Source organism: Notothenia rossii, assembly GCF_949606895.1.
Source record: "Notothenia rossii genome assembly, chromosome: 4".
Lineage (NCBI taxonomy): Eukaryota > Metazoa > Chordata > Actinopteri > Perciformes > Nototheniidae > Notothenia > Notothenia rossii.
Window position 1 is genome coordinate 35,818,774 of NC_136902.1, and position 22,264 is coordinate 35,841,037.

General features: G+C 47.5%; 1 protein-coding gene across 1 annotated transcript in view; it reads right to left on the reverse strand.

Moving 5' to 3' along the window:
• The window catches only part of klhdc8b (kelch domain containing 8B), a gene marked incomplete at its 3' end in the record, with an annotated part of 357,262 nt that extends 335,273 nt beyond the window's left edge, over positions 1 to 21,989 (reverse strand). Inside the window, exons 1-2 of the mRNA XM_079673663.1 lie at positions 21,979 to 21,989; positions 21,354 to 21,746 (exon numbers count right to left, since the gene is read on the reverse strand). Of these exons, the coding sequence (XP_079529789.1) occupies positions 21,354 to 21,744 (391 nt within the window). The 5' untranslated portion in view covers positions 21,745 to 21,746; positions 21,979 to 21,989. The remainder of the gene's footprint in view (positions 1 to 21,353; positions 21,747 to 21,978) is intronic.
• Positions 21,990 to 22,264: the final 275 nt, after the last annotated feature.

The window sequence follows — 22,264 nt, forward strand, 5'->3', positions numbered from 1 at the left end:
TCCGTCCGAAAACAAACCATTACTTATAGTGAAAACCACCCTTGAATGATGGGATCGAAGACTAAAAGCTTTAGGAATCCAAACGATAACATATAATAAGTACCCTGTATCAATATTGATGCAAAAAAAGTGACATTTGACCTTTTTAGAGAGATTTTAGAAAAAGAAAAAAACACCTCTGGGGTCATTTGGGTGTATTTGCCATATCTCTGGATTTTGCTGATTGACACCACTTTTGAACCGTTAGAGCAAATAGAATCGAGAGGGAGTTCCTAAATCCATCTAAACCAGGGGTCTCAGACTCAATTCACCTGGGGGCCGCTGGACGTAGAGTCTGGGCAAGTCTGGGCCGCTTCAAGTATTCCGCAAAACATTTATTTAAAAAAATACAACATTAACAGTTCTTCAACATCTTCTTAACATGAACTGTTCTTCACAACATAACTATGTACAGTTGCTCTTTCTTGCCTACTCCTTGCTGGTAGAGACCTGGCAGAGCTTCCTCTCACACAGCTGAGCCACATTTGGTTTGAAGGAGGAAGCAGTTGAAACCCTCAGTATGGCTTGAAGATGTGCATCAGTAAGTCTTGACCTGTACTTTGACTTATTGAAGTTCATGGTGGAGAAGAGCTGTTCACACATATATGTGCTCCCAAAAAGGCACATGGTCCGCTTGAACATCCTGGAAATCTCAGGGAAGGAGGGGGGCAATTCTCTCATGAACTGTCCAAGCTTGTCTGCTTTCCCATTCACTTCCCTGAACTTGGCTTTGAGCTCAGAATTGCACTGCAGGTCGATGAGCTCCATTTGAAGCACACCAGGGGCATTTTCCACATCAAAGGAGAAGGGGTCTGCAAACATTTGGAAAGTGGCTCTGTGTGTCTTGAAGTCTGAAAACCGCTGATCGAATTCCTCCTGTAGCTTCACAATGGCATCAATATACTTCTCACCACTGAATGCTGTGCCCCTGTCCATGAGAGACTTGCATGCTGGGAAATGGCAGAGGTTTTTCTGAGGGAGCTGGGCTTTCCATAACATCAGTTTTGTAGAGAATGCTCTGACATTGTCATATGCTGCACTTACAAGCTGGCCCCGGCCCTGCAACTTCTTATTCAGAGCATTCAGCTCCTGCGTGATGTCAACAAGAAAAGCCCATGAGCCATTTGGGATCACTCAGCTCGGGAACAGCCATCCCACCCTTCTCCAGCATGAATACTTTCAGTTCTGTTCTCAACTCAAAAAACCTCTTCAGGACGTTTCCCCTGCTGAGCCAACGTACCTCTGTGAAGTAGAGCACATCCTCATATTCTGACTCAATTTCCTCCAAAAAGCACGGAACTGGCGGTGCTTTAAGCCCCTGGATCTGATATATTTCATGCATTTCACAACGACAGACATCACATTGTCAAACTTCAAGCATTTGCTGCAAAGGGCCTGCTGATGGATAATGCAGTGCAGAGCAATAGCCTCCTCCACACCAGCCCGTTTTTTCTCCCTGTCATTGATGGCGCTACGTCCGTCGTAATTCCAACAAACCTCTTCCATGGCAGACCGATATCCGCAATGGCATCACACAGTTGCTGAAATATCTCCTGAGTGGTGGTCTGGCCATGCATTGGTTTCACTGTAAGCAACTCCTCTGTCACTTCAAAATTGTCATCAACACCACGGACATACATTGCGAGCTGAGCGGTGTCAGTGATGTCTGCGCTCTCATCAAGAGCCACAGAGTATGCACGGAAAAGTTTGGCTTTGTCGCACAGCTGATCATATATGTCACTTGATAAGTCAGAAATGCGCTCTGCCACTGTGTTAGCTGACAGGCTGATGTTGTTGAACTGACACTTCTTTTCCGGACAGACTATACTTGCAGCCTGCAACATGCATTTTTTTACAAACTCGCCTTCCGTAAACGGCTTTCCCGCCCTAGCAATCATCTCACTCACCACATAGCTAGCTTCGACTGCTAAATCAACCTCATTGCTTCCTTTCTTGAAGAGATTTTGTTGCTTCCATAGAATTTTTTTAGCTCTGTGACTTTTTTCTCTCTCTCATCTCCAAGGTATTTTGCATACTCTGCATGTTTAGTGGAGTAGTGACGTTTGACGTTATACTCCTTGTATACAGCGATTTTCTCTGTGCATATAAGGCACGTTGCGTTTCCCCTGTACTCAACAAAAAAATATTCAGTCTCCCACTTCTCCTGAAATGTTCTGTGGTCATCATCGATTTTTCTTTTCCCTGAAAGTTTTGATGAAGACATGGCGATATATTTTGCTTCCACTCTGTGTCACTTTTGGATCACTCTGGATTGATTCCGCTGAGCGCATTTGATTGACGTGTGGCGGAGTTCCCTCGGAGGGGGGAGGGGCGAGGGAACTCCACGCAGCAGTTCCCTGCCAGCAGCAGCAGCAGCAGCGGGAAAAATAAAATTGAAATATAAAGCGCAAACGTAAACGCGCGGGCCAGATTAACACTATTACATGATATTGTAACGTCCACCCGGACGTGTCGGAATGACGAGTGAAGCGTTCTCAAGTTAAACAGGTTTATTAACAACCAACGGCTCTCATCCGTCCTTTCTCACTCTCTCTCCTCTCGCGCCAACCTCTCACTCACCTGCACGCGCCCACACAGACACACACACACCAAACCCTCTGCTCCCCAACCCCGCCCCTACCTGCTCTCCTCACAGAAGCCTGACACAAACAGTTAACAGAACACTTGAACAATAAATGCAGATCGCTACATTGCCCCCCCCTTACTAAGTCCCTCGCCCCGAGGGAATGCATAAAAAGTCTCTGAGGTGGCCCGGGGCTCTTCTTGGTCTCTGAGGCTGCCTTGGAGTGAACACAGGCGGCTGCGCTTGCCGGCTTGGAACATCCTGTCCCGGAACAGGGGGTGAGTTTGGGGGTGGGGGTGAATGTGGGGGGTCAGCAGGGGACACAGTCAGTGAATCGGGGGAAGTGACTGTCTGGTTTCTCCTAGACGATGCTGGGGGTCTAGGCCGCGGATGTGCATCGCCTCTGTATGGGGCCAGCCGGTCCCTGTGGAGGGCCACCCGTCTCCCTCTAGGCGGCAGCTGGACCCTATAGACCACCTCTCCCAGCTTTTCCAGCACCTCACAAGGGCCCACCCAGTGACAGTCCAACTTAGGGCACCGGCCCTTCTTTCTTCTTGGACTATACACCCACACCAGGTCCCCGGCCTTGAAGTCCCCCCCTCTAGCCCTCGTGTCATAGTTTCTTTTCTGTCTCATGCCCGCCTTCTGCAGCTGATTGCGGGCAAAGGCATGTGCTGACTCCATTCTATCCTGGAGCCTCCTGGCATATTCCGGTCCCGGAGGAACCGCTGGTGTGTCGGGGGGTCGGCCAAAAGCCATTTCTGCTGGTGTCCGCAGCTCTCGCCCCAGCATGAGCAGGGCCGGTGTGCATGAGGTGGACTCCTGCACAGCCGATCTGTAGGCCCAAAGAACAAGAGGGAGGTGCATGTCCCAATCACGCTGATGCTCCGCGGTGAGGATAGCGAGTTGTTTTCCCAGAGTACTATTGAACCGTTCGACCAGTCCGTCACTCTGCGGGTGCAGAGGAGTAGTCCGCGTCTTTTGCATGCCCAGCCGGTCACACATAGCGGCGAACACCCTCGACTCAAAGTTTCTTCCTTGGTCGCTGTGAATGACCTCGGCCGCTCCAAATCTGGCAAACATGCCCTCCACCAGGGCACCTGCAACGGTCACCGCCTCCTGGTCTGGTATAGCATACGCCTCTGGCCATTTTGTAAAATAGTCCATGGCGGCCAGGACGTAACGGTTCCCCTTCTCTGTGCACGGGAATGGGCCCATTATGTCCACCGCCACCCTCTCCATCGGGGCCCCCACCGCTAGCTGCTGAAGCTGGGCACGTGACTGATCAGTGGGACCTTTGTACGCCGTACAAAGGTCGCAGCGGCGGCAGAAGTCCTCAACATCTCTCCTGAGCTGGCCCCAGTAACAGCTTTGGCGGAGTCGACGCAAGGTTTTGGAGACCCCAAAGTGTCCTGCCCCAGTAGTTCCATGGGAGGCCTTAAGCACTTCTTCCCTCAGCGCCCTGGGGACCACCACCTGCCACCTCTCCTCCCCCGTTGCAGGCTCTTTCCAGGCTCTCTGCAGCACTCCATCCTTCGTCCGGAGAGCCTCAAACTTTGCAACCAGTCCTTTGGTGGCAAGCGAGCACCCAGCAACTTCATTCCACAGTGGCTTTTGTCCTGACTCCACCCACCTCAGCACTGGCTGTAGGTCAGCATCCTCTTCCTGCCGCGCTCTCCATTCGGGTGAGTCGATGATCCGTGCACCTCTGCAGACCGGCTCGGCTGGTTTATGCCTGTGGTCTCGCTCCTCCTCTGCACAGAGCTCCTTTTCTTGGTCCTCTCTCTTTTCACAGTACCGACAGCCGCTGGGAGCACAGGGGCGCCGGGACAGGGCGTCAGCGTTGGTATGGCGAACCCCCGCCCTGTGCTCCACTGTGAAGACGTACGGCGCCAGTCCTTCTAGCCAGCGTGCAATCTGTCCCTCGGGCTCCTTGAAGGACATCAGCCACTGGAGGGCTGCGTGGTCAGTCCTCACTGTGAAGGACAGGCCACACAGGTAGTACCTGAAATGGCTGATTGCTCTCACAATTGCCAGCAACTCTCTGCGTGTCACACAATAGCGCCGTTCAGCTTTGTTGAAGGTTTTGCTGAAATACGCCACCACTTTTTCCCCCCCAGGCCCCACCTGGCTCAACACCGCCCCCATCCCGACGTCACTGGCGTCCGTATCCAGGACGAACGGTAGGCTGAGGTCTGGGGGAGTGAGGATGGGAGACTCCGTCAAGGCCTTCTTTAAAGAGCTGAAGGCCAGCTCACACTCTGGAGTCCAAGCAAAATCACAGTCTTTCTGTTGCAGGCGGAACAGGGGTGCAGCTATGCAAGAGAAGCCACGCACGAACCGCCTGTAGTACGACGCTAACCCAATGAAGCTCTTCAGCTCCCGCAGATTGATGGGGGCTGGCCAGTCCTTTACTGCCCGCACCTTCTCCTCCAGCGTGCTGATGCCCTCTCCTCCGACTCGGTGCCCCAGGAACTCCAACTCTCTCCTCAAGAAACAGCACTTGTCGGGGTGGAGCTTCAACCCCGCTGCTGCTATCCTCTGTAGAACCCGCCGCAGGGCTCCTAAAGCCGCCTGGAAGGAGCTACCATGGACCAGGATATCGTCCAGGTAGACCAGGCACTCCTGTCGGGGAACGTCAGCGAGCACCCTTTCCATCAGCCGCTCAAACGTGGCCGGAGCGTTGCACAGGCCGAAGGAGAGGACTCGAAACTGCCACAGCCCCCTCCCAGTGCAAAAAGCTGTCTTTGGTCTGGCTTCTGGGCTGAGGGGAACTTGCCAATACCCGCTGCGCAGGTCTAAAGAGGAGAACCAGGATGAGCCAGACACCAAGTCCAAACACTCATCTATGCGGGGCAGCGGGTATGAGTCTTTCTTGGTCACACTGTTCAGCGGTCTGTAGTCCACACAAAACCTCATCTTTGAACTCTTCTTCTTATTGACCATCACAACCCCCGAGGCCCAGGGGCTGTCAGAGGGCTCAATAATGCCAGCTGACAGCATCTCATCAATAGCGCTGTCTGCTGCTGTCTGATGGGCCAGGGGAAGGCGGCGGGGGCGTGTCTTGAAGGGCCGTGCGTCGCCCGTGTCGATATCGTGCTGCACCAGGTGTGTCAGGCCCACTTCCTCTTCTGTCAGAGCAAAAATGTCCTTAAACTCCCACAGCACTTGCCACAGTTCCTCCCGCTGCTCGGGTTTTAAGTCATCACAGCTGCGTTTCCACACCTCCTTCACTGCCGCCCGTCTGTCCCCCTTTAGAGCTGCAGGTTGTTGTTCCGGGGCCGGGGGCCGTACATCAACTGGAGTACGGGGTGTGGGGTTGGGGCTGGGGTTAGCATTGATGACAGGGGGCATGGCTGCAGGGGGGGGGGTTTGGGGTGGGGGAAGTGTTTCAGTCACTCTTGATGTAGGTGGGTGTGGTGTCGTGGCAAGTGTGGGGTGCACCATTTCAACTGTGGGACCCCCTGGAAAGGCCAGCGTGTTCCTCCCCAGGTCTAGCACACAGCGTGCAACCCGCAGAAAGTCAAGTCCTAATATGCAGGAGTCCTGTACTGCCGCAACCCACACCTTAACAGACACTGACAGCCCCCCCACCTGTATAACCACCACCCCTCTCCCAAGCATAGGGGCTAGCTCACCGGTTACTGTTCGCAGTTTCACCAGAGTGGGTGTCAACCGTGTCCCCGCTGGGACCACGTCCGGTCTCATCAGTGTCGCTGTGGAGCCGGTGTCAACAAGGGCCGTCCATGGGGCCCCTGCCAGGGTGACGGGGACATGGCAGAAATCCCCCGCGTGAGTCCAGCCCACCACCCTCACAGACTCTGCGATGTCGTTTGCTTCTGGGGGAAGCGGAGCCCCGCTCCCCCCTCCGTGCAGCTGGGCTCTGTCCACTGGAGACCAGGCAGGATGGGACCCAACGGCGGGGGTCTGTGACGTCCCATTTACACAGACCCGGGGGCGTTTCCCTGAATATCAGCATTCATGGGGCACCTTGTGCTAATATGGCCGACCTGGCCGCACCCCCAACACACCAGAGGACCCCGACGAGGACGGTTGCTGCCCTGCGGCGATTGCAGTGCCATAGCACGGATTAGCTCAGTCAACTCAGCCGCCCATGCTGGTTTCTCTTGTCCTGGCTCCTCCTGTCTCACCGTTCTCACAACCGGGCCGCCTCCCGTGTGCGTGCTCTCTGCCGCCCCTCCTACAACCTCTCTCTCCAACGCCAGCTCCAGTGCTTCCTGCAGAGAGCGGGGATGTGCCAGTTGTGTCTGGACGCGCAGCTCCCTGGGGGTTATGGCCCGGATAAACTGGTCCCTAGCCAGCTCGCTCTGCACCTCAGGGGACATGTGGCTGTATGCCCTTCTCGCCAGGGTTTCAATGTCATTAGCCAATATGCGGAGCGGCTCACCCGGCTGTCTCTGTCTGCTTGACAGCTCCGAACGCAGCACCCCAGGCTGGCTGCATTGTCCAAACCGCCGCTTCAGAGCCCCAACCAAGGCCCCATAGTCAGTTCTTTCAGCCGGGCTGAGCAGTAGCAAACAGGATAAAGCTTCATCTGTAATACACAGGGCCAGCTGGAGCGCCTTATTGTCCTCAGACCAGCCCACAGCCCGTGATAACAGTTCAAATTGGGCATGGAAGGCTTCCCAGTTGGCTTTACCGTTGTATTTCGGTGTTTTAACTTGGAGCCGGGCGCCGCCATCATTGTTTACAACCGGCGCCGCGCCACTCCCGGGGGAGGTCCCTGCGCCGACGTGCCGCTTCCCGCCGGCCGAGTCGAAACCGGCAGCAGCATTTAATTCACGCCATAAGCCATCCATCTCCTCCTTGACTTTCGGACGAGCTCCGGTCCGGTTCATCTGTGCTTCCATTATTTACCGGCCGATGAAGCAGAGCTAACGTTAGCCGAGTCAGTGCTAGCTGCGGCTACCGGCGATTAGCGGATAAAACTCTGTTTTTTTTGTTGTTTTTTTTTTACTTCTGACACCAATGTAACGTCCACCCGGACGTGTCGGAATGACGAGTGAAGCGTTCTCAAGTTAAACAGGTTTATTAACAACCAACGGCTCTCATCCGTCCTTTCTCACTCTCTCTCCTCTCGCGCCAACCTCTCACTCACCTGCACGCGCCCACACAGACACACACACACCAAACCCTCTGCTCCCCAACCCCGCCCCTACCTGCTCTCCTCACAGAAGCCTGACACAAACAGTTAACAGAACACTTGAACAATAAATGCAGATCGCTACAATATCAACAAAGGGGCCATGAGAAACTGTCTCGCGGGCCAGACGTCTGAGACACCTGATCTAAACATTACCATTGGTGAATGAGAGTGATGCGCAGCCAGCATGCCCAAAACCGGAAGCTCTCACTCTATATGAAAACTGTGTTTAGCGACATAAATGTTATGATGGATTATCAGTAATCATTTCAAAGACATTGGATCAACCTTCAGCAGCATTTCTATGCGTTTTAATGCCATTGAACGCAACTTTTGATCAGAAAACAGCAAAGGTAAGACGTATTTGCCGTTTTGGTCCCGTAAAGTGAAGTTGTGTGTTGTCTTTGTGTTGCACTCAAGGACTCAAGCGGACATCACTTGTCTTTTTTCACTTGTGGCAACTTTATTAAGAACCAAAAACTCCGTCACAGTTCCCTCAACCACCGAGGAAGAAACGCTCTTCCTCACCTTCACGCCCTCAGGCGGAGCCTTGTGGCGAAAACAGGCAACTACATGTACCAACTAACCCTGCTTTAACAGTAAACATAACATGCAAACATTCATAGGCCTACATAGTTGGCACAAAGACTTGTAGACAAATAAACATAACACATTGTGAACTATATCGTCACACTCTCCCCCACTTACAAAATGTCGTCTCGACATTTTCCTTTACACCTACTAATCTGAAACAACTACATGGGTAGTGAAGTATTATTTGAATTATTTGAAGGATTAAAGTAACGTGTTATGGCAAGAAAGTTCAATCTGGTATATTCATTTTAATGTCACCTTATATAGAATGTGTGTTAAACTTGTGATTTCTGCATTGAGTGACTTCTGCCTAGCAGATACCAAGAAGAGGCCCCTAGGGTCTCTCTGTTAATTATCAATAGTCCTTGCAATTAACAGGGGAAGTCCCAGATACATTTTCAGATATAAGGCAGTTAAAGTCTTGTAGAATTAATGATTTATCTCCTACAGACCCCAAAAGAGGCCTTGAGACTTGGGTCACCCAGCAGTAAATGAGATAAAGGTCCTTTTGAGCTTATCAATAAAATGTATTCATTCCTAGTAAGCTGACTTTGGGGTGAAGGGAAGTTCAGGGAAGCCATTAAGCGATAAGAACAATTAACTTCTGTTAAAGATACATGATAGGATGTGTGTGTTGAAGATGTTTAGGGGGAATGAGTATGTGTCCTGTCAAAGAGTCCTCTGTCATGACTCCAAATCATTGATTGGGGGATCTGCCTGAGGGCAGAGGGACAGAAACACACACACACACACACATACACTGTGAAGCAAACGATGGAATCAACAAACTGACTTACTACCTGGGATCCCGCCCAGAAGGGAAACCGACCAATGGAACACTGCCAACTCACTGTCTAGCTCGCTCAGAAGTGAACTCTGTGTATAAATGTTGTGATCATTTTGAAGATCGGCGCTCTTTTTTTTTGACTTGCCGTTCCTGAGAGATGTCTCACACGGTGGTAGAACCTGAGCCCGGAGTACTCTGCAGAGTGCTTCGTGATTCGGTGAAGTATTTGTATGATTTTGCCATTAAAGCAGATTATTGTTTAACCCTTATCCTGGCTGCTTTGAATTTTTCCTTCTTTTGAGAACCCGCTCATATAGGAACGGCGCGGAGCAGAGATTCTGCCCCAACTGTAGTAAGACAAGAGAATGGGCCATTTTGAATAAAACACTTCTTAATGAGATACACAAGCTGCTGTTCACTGCAGTTGTGAATACTACTGATTTGATCAGTTTTTCTTTTTTTAAAACCCAAACATTTGCATCTTTAATGCATATTACAAAACCACGAGTCCATACTGTTGAAAGGGTCATCATTTTCGTTTCTAAATCAATTCTGGAACCCAATCCACACAACACAAATTTCAGCCAACAATCACATTAACACAAGGCACTTTAGGTATACTTGCAAAGAGGCAAGGAGTGTCATTTACTTATTTTTCTTTTTTTTCTTATTTATTTCCAAGTTCATTACCAGGGCCGCCAGTAGCTATTTAAAGCTATCTCTTTGGTGGAAATGGTTCTCTCTGCGAAACTAGGCTGGCCAAGTTTGTCATAAGTCAGAGTCTGTGGTTGCTTTCTTTGTCGTCTTGGATACATTGTCCTCTGCTCCGAGTCTTCCACTGTTTCCTCGTCTGAGCTCTCTGTAGCTGTTGTCACAACATCCTCCTCACCTTCGTCAGATGTCACTGTGTGAACCTGCTCCTCTTGTTCCTCCTCCGTGCTTTGCAGTGGCTCCCTCGTTCCAGAGATCATCTTTCCCTCTTGAGGATGGAACTTCTGAGCAGAGGGGTTAAGCGCAGGCATCCTTTGGTGTTCCGCTGAAGGCCAGGTGAATGTTACATCATTAAAGTCATCCTCTGATTCCTCATCAACATTTGTTTGTTGTGTGCACTTGGTCAAAGATGTGTGTCTGTTTGTGTAAATGTTTCTTTTCTTTGTTCGAGTTGGGATGGTAGCCTGATATCTGTCATCTGTGGCTGGGAGGAAGTCACATGGTAAAAGTAGATTCCTGTGGAGGATCCTTGTCCTGCCTCCACCACTTTTAGGCACTACCTCAAATACTGGACTGATGTCACCTTTCTGACTTTTGACAACATAAATGTTGTCTTCCCAGTAGGAGCGGATTTTACCTGGTCCTCCTCTCTCACCCACATTTCTCACCAGGACACGACTGCCAACTTGTAGTGTGGGGCCATACACTTTCTTGTCATACTGTTTTTTTCCCCTATCAGCTGACTTGGAAGCATTTCTGGAGGCGATGTCATAAGCCTCAGTCATCCTCTTTCGCCACTTCTCCACATAGTCCTGGTAGGAGCCTGTGCAGTCTGGATTTTCAATTCCAAACAGCAGGTCAACATGCAGTCGGGGTGGCCTACCAAACAGAAGAAAGAGTGGAGAATAGCCGGTGGCTTCATTAGCTGTGCAGTTGTAGGCATGTACGACTTTAGTGAGGTGATTTTTCCAGTCATGTTTCTGTTCTTCAGTAAGTGTTCTCAGCATTGATAGCAACGTTCTGTTAAATCTCTCTGTCTGTCCATTTCCTTGGGAATGATAAGGAGTAGTGTGAGACCCCCGAATGCCTGACAGTGTTTTCAGGTGGTGAAGCAGCTTGTTCTCAAATTCCCTCCCCAAATCATGATGCAGTCTTTCTGGGAAACCAAACTTGAGACAGAAATCATTAAACAGTTTGTCTGCAACAGTCTTGGCTGATTTGTTGGTATTGCATATGCTTGTGCGAACCGAGTGTAATGGTCCTTTATGACAAGTACATATTCATAACCCCCCCTACATTCTTCCAAATGTAGAAAATCAACAGAGACCAGCTGGAATGGGTGAGTGGTTTTGATACTCATCATAGGTGCGAGTGCGTGTCTGTTAGGTTTTCTCTTCTTTAGACACTGACACACATTTGTCACAAAATGTTCTATGTCTCTTTGCATTTTGGGCCAAAAGAAACGTTCTCTTATCAAGTTTACTGTCCTTTCTGTTCCCAAGTGTCCCGTTTCGTTGTGGAGCTCCTTCAGAACAAATGAACGGTATACATCTGGGAGCAAAAGCTTACTTTTTGTGTGAGTTTTGCGGTGCATAGTTCCATCTTCTCTGATCTCAAGCCTACTCCACTCTCTGACTAGAGCTTTAAATTCTGGGGCCTCGTGTTTCAGTTGTTGTACAGTGGGTCGCTTGTTTTTCTCTTTGTGTCCATACATTTTGCCCATCACCTGATCTTGTTGCTGTGCTGTCTTTATTTCTTCCCTGGAGAATGGCTGTATGGCACTGAGCATATTCTCTATGTCTATCTGTGTCTGTAGAGCATTACAAGAGACTGAGTGTAGGAATGGGCTGTTCTCTTCCTGATGCACCAAAATGCCCTGCCCTGTTGCACTTACTTCTTCCTGGCAAACAACCTGTGTGCATTGGTTCACATAACTTTCAAAATCAAGTGGCATTCTGGATAAGCTGTCTGCGTCTGCATTTGCTTTGCCTGGTCTGTGCTTGATTTTGAAATTACAATCTGCCAACTCTGCTACCCATCTTTGTCCCACAGCATTTAACTTTGCTGTTGTCAATATATGTCAGTGGATTATTATCAGTATATACCACAAAAGAGGGAGCATGAAAAAGATAGTCTCTAAAACGCTCGCAGATGGCCCACTTCAGTGCGAGAAACTCCAGCTTACCAGAGTGCAGGTTGTAGTTTCTCTCTGGAGGGGTGAGCGTTCTGGATCCATAAGCGATCACCTTCAGCTTGCCAAGACTGCGTTGGTACAGCACTGCACCAAGTCCTGCCTGTGAAGCATCAGTGTGCAAAACAAACGGTTCATTCAGGTCTGGGAAGCCTAGGATTGGAGGGTTAGAGAGTTTGTCCGCTAAGTGGCTCAGAACCTGATGATGCTTTTCAGTCCATGTGACTGGTGATGATGAGGTCAACTGCCCGTGTTTTGTTTTCTTTACTTTTCCCTTTTTAGCCACATTGTGGTTTTGTGGTGAAGCAGGAACAGGGGATTGGGCTGCCAACAGTTCATACAGGGGCTTTGCTATGACAGAAAAGTTTTGTATGTATGTCCTGTAGTAGGACAGGAAGCCTAAAATCTGTCTCACTTCTCCCACTGTGTTAGGGCGTCTTTCCTTCAGGGCCTGCACTGGAGCCACCTCTGCCAGGTCCATGCTATGCCCCTCTTTTGACACTATCCTGCCCAAGAACCTAACTTTTTGGATTTAAACAGTTCACATTTTTTTGGTGTGAGCTTCACTCCATGTTGCTGGTATCGGCGAAGGACTGTTCTTACATGCTCAACGTGGTCAATGAAGTACTTGCTGTGGACTAAATTGTCATCAAGGTAAGGCAGGCAAATATCATCACGCAAACCCCACAAACACTCCTCTATACTTCTTTGAAATTCAGCTGGAGCTGAACTCAGGCCAAAGGGGATCCTCACCCACTGATACAGGCCCCATGGTGTGATGAAGGCAGTGAGAGGCTGACTTTCGTCATCTACAAAGCCTTGGTGGTACGCCTTGCCTTGGTCAAGTACAGAAAACCATGAACTCCCAGTAAGACTGTCCAACATATCTTGTATGCGAGGAATAGGATGTCTATCTGGCACTGACTTCCTATTTAGCTCACGGTAGTCTACACACAGTCTCAGTTCCCCTGATTTTTTTCTTAAACACACTATGGGTGACCTTGATTTAGTGATCCAGCCCTTATTAATCAAGTCCTGTAAATATTCCTTTACCTCCTGATGTAATAGCTTGGGAACATTGATATAAGTCTTCTGGACAGGTGTCTGGTCATTTAAGGTGATGTGCATACGCAGAGAGGGTATGGAGCCTACATCATTTTGATCCCTAGCAAATGCTTTACACTCCTCCCTTAACACTTCTCTTGCTAAGGTTTGCTGGTCACTAGTCAAGTGATCTAAAGTCACTGGGGGATCCCAGGTTTCATCACAGTCAGTAGTGGGGCAGCTTGTACCTGAGCAGTCTGTGTTTTGCTGTGCATTTTTGTCAGGACCTGGTTGTGTCTGTCCTTGTGCCGCTGGTTCTGTAGCTGCTGGGTACACAGCCTTCACACTCTCAATGTGTCCGAGGCTAACTCGGGGGCCTAGTGTGACACTGTGTGCTGTAGTGTTAATAACTGAAACAGGGACAGTGGCAGTTACCTCTTCTCATAGTGAACAGTACTTCTTGGATGTGCAATCCCTCAGGTAAGCTGGTGTTCATAATTGGGCTGAACAACATGACAGTGTCCTCTTCAGTCTGCATGCATGTGCGACATTTCACTGTGGTAACTTCACCTGGGAGTAACACAACTTTATCCTTGCCTGTTTTTACTATGGTCTCCTCAGAAGTAGCTTGATGAGTGTGTATTAGCTGGATAAAAGTGTGTGCAGCATAAGAGTCCATTTCAAAAGCACCGCTCACAACTGCTGTAGTGCTGTCACTTCCTGATGTGCCCTTCTGTTGCTTTAATTGTTCATTGATCACTTCCTCTATTACATTAAAGCCAACTATAGGATCTTCTGCCACATTTTGATCACTGGAAACTAGAACTGGCACTAGCAGACTTGCACTAGAAGTCACTAACCCGCTCAGTTGGAACTCTACTGGTATCCATCCCATAAATGGGATTTCTGTTCTATTTGCAGCAAGTCCATTTAGTAGTTCTGGCCCTAAGAGTTCAGCTATAGGTCTGATAGTGCTGTGTGGAAGGTGTTCAGCTCGCCATTGTTCATTTATTACTGTTGCCTGAGCACCCGTATCCCACAATGCTGTCACCGGTACGTTATCAAAAGTACATTTTACCATTTTCCGTTTGCCAATAAGTTTAATAAGTCTTTTATCTTGTTTAGCTGAGAGGTAATTAAGCGGTGGGACCCTGACGGCTGTTGCTGGATTACTGCTGGTCCCCCTGCAGCAACCCTCCGAAGTTTCCCTGCGCCTGGCGTGGAGCTCTGCATCCTCTGGATATGTGTCCCAGCTGTCCACACTTGAAGCAGTGGCTACAGTTGACTTCCTCTCCTTTGTCCTGGCAGTCCCTGCACGCTCTTCTCCGGATGCTGTTGTTCCCTGTAGCTTGCCTGTAGTTCTGTGACCTGCAAGTGCTCATGGAAGCTAACACCATACGTTTCATTTCAGCAACCTCAGTTTGAAGCTCTCTTACCAGAGTGTGCATCACAAGCTCTTGTGGAGGTTGGGCTGTCTTTGTCTTCTCCTTGTGGGTGTCTTTAGCATCCTCCTGCAGTGTTTTCTGCATGGAGGGGTCAGGTGACTTGTCCAACTTATTGTTAGTTGTCTGTAGTTCAGTCATTCTGGGTGTTTTGGTGTTGTTACGTTTGAGCTTATTTATTCTTTCTGCCTCAAGGTTTCCTGCTTCATTTACTCTTTCAATCAGAGTGTCATCGGTCACCTCCATGTCATCAAGGTATGGCTTAATCTGGTATTTGATGTTGTCACTGAGCAGCCCTGTACCAACTGACTGTAGAAACTTCTTCTTGACCAGGTCTGCACTGTAGTGCTCCTCCGAGTCTCTGTCCTTGGATGTAAACAGCAGTCTATCTTTTAGTTCAATAGCTTTGAACAAAAACTCTTGTGCTGATTATTTCGGCTCCTGGGACATGCTGATCAATTTTTGGTACAGATCTGAAGTGTCATCTTCGTTGTAATGCCCCTTTAATATGATCTTTAGCTGAGGCAGGGTCAATTCAGTCTTTATTTCTAGCATGTCACGCAGCTTTAAGCCAGGGCTAATGGCCCTTATCACCAGTAGCGTGGCGTGGGGAAAAAATTAGGGGAAGCCAATAATACCTCCTTTCTTTTGGGGTGGGGGGTGGTGGTCAATGTAATAACGTAACCAGAAGAGTGATTACAGCGCCCGGTATCATTTTACACACATTTGTATCATACAGATGCAGGACTTACACACGCCTGTTATCTGACCGACAGGTCCGCACGCACTCTCCAGCCGAAACTCTAATAAGCATTCATTCACAAACTAAATCAGGAGACCTTTAATGTTTTACATCCGGTTCGCTCCTTTGTTCCTCGCTGTACACAGCTCCAGTTTGGGCATTGGCCTGTCATCAGATTGTATTTGTTGTTGCTGCTGCTACAGCGGAATTTTAGTACAATTATTTTTTGATTAAATACTCCAAATCTCCACCCTCCATAATTGCACTTGCTTCAGTTGCTTGCTACTTTCTAACGGCGGTGTAAGTGGTGCAGTGACGCTATCTATCTTCTATCGATTAGATTTATGATTCGAAAATTATAAAAGTAGGGTAGACATGTGGATATTATCCAACTGAACAAAACGTGCATTTACCTAACAGGTTCGTTTTCCACTGACCTTTTTTCGAGCTATTTTCCAAAATCCTATGGAGAAATCCCATTGCTTTTTTGTCGAGGGAAACCGAGCGCAGCTTACTTCCGCTTTTTGGGACGCGTCACTGCAACACTAAGTTGATGCCATTTGATTGGATTGTGAGGCAAGGGAAGCCAGCCGCCTCTGGCTTCCCTTGGCATGGCCCTGACCAATCACAGGTTGGTAGGGGCATGACGAGAGCCTCATCTGATTGGTCAATCCCTCAATTTTTTTTCACCAAGGGAAGCAAATTTCTGCTGGCCTCCTCTCGCAACAGAGAGTGCAATTTACTGTTTCACCGTAACATCTAGAGGGGCGCTGTTTCACTCTTTGTAAAATACTCAATGAGAATGGGGGAGAGACGGGCCGGCAGCAACACACAACAAAGAACTTCCGAAACTAAACGAAGTGTTTTCAGTTATTTATTAAAATTATAACTACAATCCGAAAAAACAGGGGAAGCCTGGCTTCCCTTGGCCTCCAGGAGAAAACGCCACTGCTTATCACAGCCTCGATTACTTCCGACTCACCATGACCCTTGCGAAGCCTGCTCTCTATCTGGTGTATTAGGTAGGTATATGACAGTTTGTCACGCTGCCCTCCTTCACCGATTTGGCCGCAGATGCGGAACTCTCGCCTGATGTTTACCTCTGGCACCTTAGCTGTGAATAGTGGCCCGCTAGTTCTGCTGCTGACGCCATCTGATATGTTTAGTTTTTCAACCAGCATCTTTATTTCTTCTTCCAAACTCTTTCGGGACTGCTGCAGCTCCATATATTTATCTCTCATCTCAGTGTCATGGCGGCGCTCGCGCGCTTTTCTGTCTCCGTCTTCTGTCAGGCCCTCCATGAAAACTAGCAGCTCTTGGATTAATTTACATGCTTCCTCTGCATCTGCTTTTTCTTCAATTTCGTCAATTTTGTTTTCTGCTATTTTAAATAATGTTCATCTGTTTTTATCAGCAAAAGTATCTTCTTCATCATCTTCTATACAATGCAGATATTTACAGACCTCCACCATCCGGTCACGGTTTTGCTGACTCAGAGCAATGGTGGCGCGATCTAGGAGAATCTCCAAATCCATATTTTCCTCACGGTACAGTGTTATCTTTCTTTTCCTGGTTCGTCTCAGGATAAAAGCCCTCTTTTAATCCGTTTAGAGCTAATATCCTGGCTAGCTCGCCAATATATGTTGCACTCAAGGACTCAAGCGGACATCACTTGTCTTTTCTCACTCGTGGCAACTTTAATAGGAACCAAAAACTCTTGTCCCAGTTCCCTCAACCACCGAGGAAGAAACGCTCTTCCTCACCTTCACGCCCTCAGGCGGAGCCTTGTGGCGAAAACAGACAACTACATGCACCAACTAACCCTGCTTTAACAGTAAACATAACATGCAAACATTCATACATAGTTGGCACAAAGACATTAGACAAATAAACATAACACATCGTGAACTATATCGTCACATTTTCTTGCCTTTGCTGCCGTGAGTTTTGGTCGCACAGTGATGATACTTATACTATTGGAATCCGTGGAATCTCAGCTTTCATATGATATATTGTTTGTGCAGATCCGATGAAGTATAAAATATTGCTACTGTGAGTTATGTGCTAAGTGCGTTACCACTCTTTTGCTTAGTGCTAATTCAGACGCTTGGCGTTAGACTTATGTTTTGTTTCGGTAGAAATGGGTCATATCGTCAGTTAGCTGAGTTTCTTCCCGTTAAGTGGGTATGACACATTAAGGTAGTTAAATGTTAAGAAGCCCTGAGACAAAGTTTCGTGAAAATTCTTCCGATAGCTCCCGCCTGGCTGGCTATTAACAGGTTAATGTTAAAAAAGCTCTTTATTTTTCTCATACTGCCTGTGCTGCACCCTCTGTCTGAAACCAGAGCAGGCTGCTCTGATTGGTTAGCTGGCCGGCTCTGTTGTGATTGGTCGATAACTCAGAGATGTCACGTCTGTTAGCCTGTCATGTACAATGTATCAGAGCACTAGCCAATATAAGGGGCGAGTGTTACATTCTAGCAGGGGGGGGGGCGGGGGGGGGTGGCAGTATTATCAGCATTTTCTTTAAAACCAATTATCTCAGGCAGAATTGGAAAATAGCATTCCCTTATTTCCAGCCAACAACTCTTGATAACTATATCATTTTGAGTCAAAGTCTGGAGCTGGAGTTGCATTTTCACGGCAATAAGCCAACACTCTTACCAGTCGATAATTCATGTATCAGAGATGGATGATTCATCATTAACTCGTGGAGTAAACGTTCCAAATGTATTAAATGTGGATCACTGAAGCAGTAAGCAAATTAGCCAGAAAGCAGACATTTGGAGCTAAACATAGCAGATAAGTTCCCAGCTACAGTTGCTAAGCTGTTATTACAAAATTGTTGTTTGGGAGAAAGGTTTAGGGAATGCAACTAAATTGTCAGTTTTAAACTTGAGTGTAAATTGAGTTAATACGCCTGTTAATCCAACCTGTAATGCTTGAAGATACGCTGGAGGAATCCAAAATATCCGCATGTCAGTCCCCATTCTGCTTTTTGGGGTTTTCCCTTTCCTGTCGAGTCCTGAAATTGAGCATAATTTGGCGGCTGTGGCGAAGTGGATAGAGTGCTGGACTTCGAATCGGGGGGTAAGTTTGAGTCCCACTGCAGTCAGCATGTCGTTGTGTCCCTGGGCAAGACACTTCACCCCAAATTGCTCCTGTGGGGATTGCCCATAATATTGAGTATGTAAGTCGCTTTGGATAAAAGCATCTAACAAATGACATGTAATGTAATGTAATAATAGGGCCCCTTTAATAGCCTTTAATCAAAATCCAAACATTCCAGAAATGCTGGAGGATTCCAATTTATTTGATGACACTTGACTGCATGTGCTTTTTCACCATGTGCATGAAACAGTATGGAATAAGATGCCTGTCACAGAATATTCCCTCCCTGTCTCTATTACCTTGAAAGGTCATATTGATTCCTCAGTTTATCAACTCAGCACTCAGCAGCCTGAGACATAAAAACCAAAAACTTCAGCGACTTCTGTTCCCTCTCTGTTCATTGTCAGCCTTCAGTATTCCATTATTGTAATATTTATTGGAAATACTTTCCATAGACAGAATAGAAAGAAAATAAATTCACAAATGTAAACTCAAGAACCACTTCCACCCACTCTTCTCTCTTCCTGACTTCCTCACGACTCCTTTGCTCTGTGCCAACATCCACAGCCTCAGACAGCCTGCACTCGCCTGGGGAGTGAGCACGAGTCCAGTATGTTTATTCAGTGGAGGTACGCTGCGTGACGACTGGCGCTTCAACACGAGCTGTGTTTGACAGAACACACGAGGTAGTGCTTTCACAGGAAGATATATCGCAGTAGGCTTGTACAAACACACACACTGAGTACAACTTGCTGGAGGTGTAGCAGTCAGTACACAACATTCCATGTTCAGTGTGGATTTAAGTAGAATGAGGAAATAGATTCAATGCATAAACATTTTCAAAGTGCAAAGGTTCAACAGCGGCTTATTGGTCACTTTTCTGACTGTAGCAGTTAGGGCACGGAAATGCTTTCATATGGTCAATAAGAAAGAACAAGATGTCAGTAATACTCAAACATACTGTAAGAATCGGACCTTTCAATTTTCCCTGAAATGGGCTTTAGATTAAGGGACTAGTGCGATCACGAGCCCCTGCATTCAACATGTCCATGCATCCTTGGGTAAGAAACCCCAAATGTCTGCTCATGGCCAAAGTTGTACTCTATGAATGTGTGTGAATGCTGACTGTTACAAGTAAAAGTGCTTTCAGGGGTCAAAGAGACTGGAAAAGTCCTGTATACAGTATATGCAATGCAGTTAGCATATTCCCAATCCAAGGAGTGGGAGTAACGGATTACAAAAAAAGTTACATGAAAACATATGTAATCAGATTACTGTTTCTAAAAAATGGGGATCATTAGGACTACAATGTTACTGACAACTTAAAAGAGCATATGATGTTTGTTGTAAGGCAGGTAAAATAGTGTGTGTGAGCTTAACTGTGTGTATTAAACTCAAACGGAGCATTTTCTGTCAGCTCAGATTTTATTTCTGCTTTTGTTAAACTGTAGTTTGTGCTCATGTGTTTCAGTGTTGGTGTGTAGGCTGCTGCCTGAATATACTTCATGAAACGCAGCTTTTACTATTAATTACATCTCTGACCAAAGGACACATTTTATCTACTAAATATCATGGTTCTCTTCAACATTGTTCTTTTATATTGCATAATAAACTTAAGTAAAACAAATCTTATTGTTATTTATTTTCTCTTATTTATTTGCATTGAGGGAATCCAAAATTAAGTAATCAGGCTACATTACTTTTTTGTTTTGACACTATGATTAGGTTGCTAATGAATGTTTTTCACATGTAAATAATTGTAATGGAATACATTTTTAAAGTAACCCTCCTTACCCCTGCCCAATCTGGTGCTTCCCAGTGATAATAATCAAAACATGGGCCCAAGTTAAGCACCATATTCATGGTTTGTGTGAGTAGCCATCGATCTCAGCCTCACTCAGTTTTGATCAGAAGAGAAACGCTTCCACTCGAGAGACACTTTAGGAGCTCCACTATCAGTTAGAGCGTCTCCAAAAAATGTTCAGCTAATTAGTTAACATCACCACTTCAGAGGAATCACTTTGTTGTTGCTGTTGCTGTTGCTTCAAAGTCCAGATCAGATCCTAATGAGCCTGCATGAAGTTGTGTCAGTGTTTGATGTTGTGAATGCACAGTCACGAACTGACACATTTTGAAAACTAGAATGAGCGCTCTCTAAGCACTGCAATACAGTCCAACTGTCAAACAAAGATTGTGTATGTGGATAAGCAATATTCAAGACCACCAAAGAACAACTCTGGAATCACGAACAATCTGCAAGTCATGAAGGAAACATTTTTTATTCATACTTAAGTATAGAATGGGATTGAACGTGTAAAACACTATCTATCCCTCAGTGTATCCAGAGGGAAGTCATCAGTCGCCTATTTAATGATATAATGGTACGTTGATACCAAACGCAAAGCAAAGATTAGCCTTGTGTTACTTGCGGTCATTGCATTCCCGTGGCATAATTTGTGTTTCAAACAAAGATGCGCCTGCAAGGGGGCGGGGCTTATCTCCATGTACAAACCTAGATACTGAATGTTTTATGAATCATAGCCAAAATAAACACTACTGCTGCTTTGTGCATGTTAAAAGTATGTACAAGCAGCCAGGTATGTAAAAGTCCAGTGTGAACGCACCATAATCATCATGCAGGTCAATCCTGGATCAGATGTACGTTAAAGGGTCTTGAGCATGTCCTCAGTGATTGTAATGTTGAATCTTGTTTCCATGTTTGTCCCGTTGCAAATGGAGCCGTCACTGTTGCTCTGACAGGAAAGTATTACGTGTCATTTTGTATCGTGTCAAACATGTCAACAAATCTACCAACTGACCCAAACTGGAACCGATCTCGTCCATCTTGGTCTCATCAAACATCACAACAATATATATTCATAACCATCTCAACCAACATCTGCTTTGATGAACAGCGCTACAACCATGTATTCCCATTTCTTACCTCTCTCCACGGTGGTGACCCCCATGGACGGCTGCCCCAGGCTGGCCTTGGTCTCCCACTTGCTCTCGTCGGGGTGGTACATCTCCACGGACTGCAGGGGGGTCTGCTGCTGGTTCATGCCCCCGAGAACCATCACCTGGCCCCCCAGCGCCACAGCCGAGGCCCCAGCCCTCGCAGTGGGCAGCGGGGGCAGCTGGCTCCACGTCTGACTCTCTACATCCAGGACTTCCACGCTGTCCAGGGGGGCGCCGGTCTCGCTGCAGCCCCCCAGCACATAGAGAAGGCCTTCGTGGTAGACGGGAGTGCAGTAGACGCGGCGCTGCGTCATGGGGGGGAACTGCTCCCAGTACAGCGACTTGACAGGACTCACCGCCATCTCCTGCACAGGCATGTCTCCAGGAAAGAGAGGACGGGACACACCATCACACGCCGCACCAGGGGGGAGGAAGAGAAGGTGAGGGGGGGAAACTTGCTAAACGTTGAAATAAACTTGTTCCTGTCGGTTTGATTGAGCGCCTGGGTGTCCAGAGAGGGTAAGTGAAAGATGGTTAGATGACAAGGAATGATGATGCTAGGGATACTAGGAGTGGGCAGAATAGGGAAAAGAAAATAATATCTCACTCACTCCTCAGCCAGATGTCACGACACCCTCTATTCCAATGATTTATTCATTCTGCTGTTGTTGTTTTCGGCGCAGACAAGCCTTCTGCCCTTCACTTCCCTCTATTCCTTTCTATCCGGCCTTATCCTTCCCTTCGCCGCATCCTGTCGGGCGGCTATCTTCCTTAGAGTTTTGGCTTGAGTATATTCCTGGGGAATAGCTGCTTGAAGAGGGTGTCCAAGGGCATTAAACTTAATCCCACAAAAACCCTTCAAAGTCAAGAGTTGAGGAGTCGAAAAAGGGATAAACG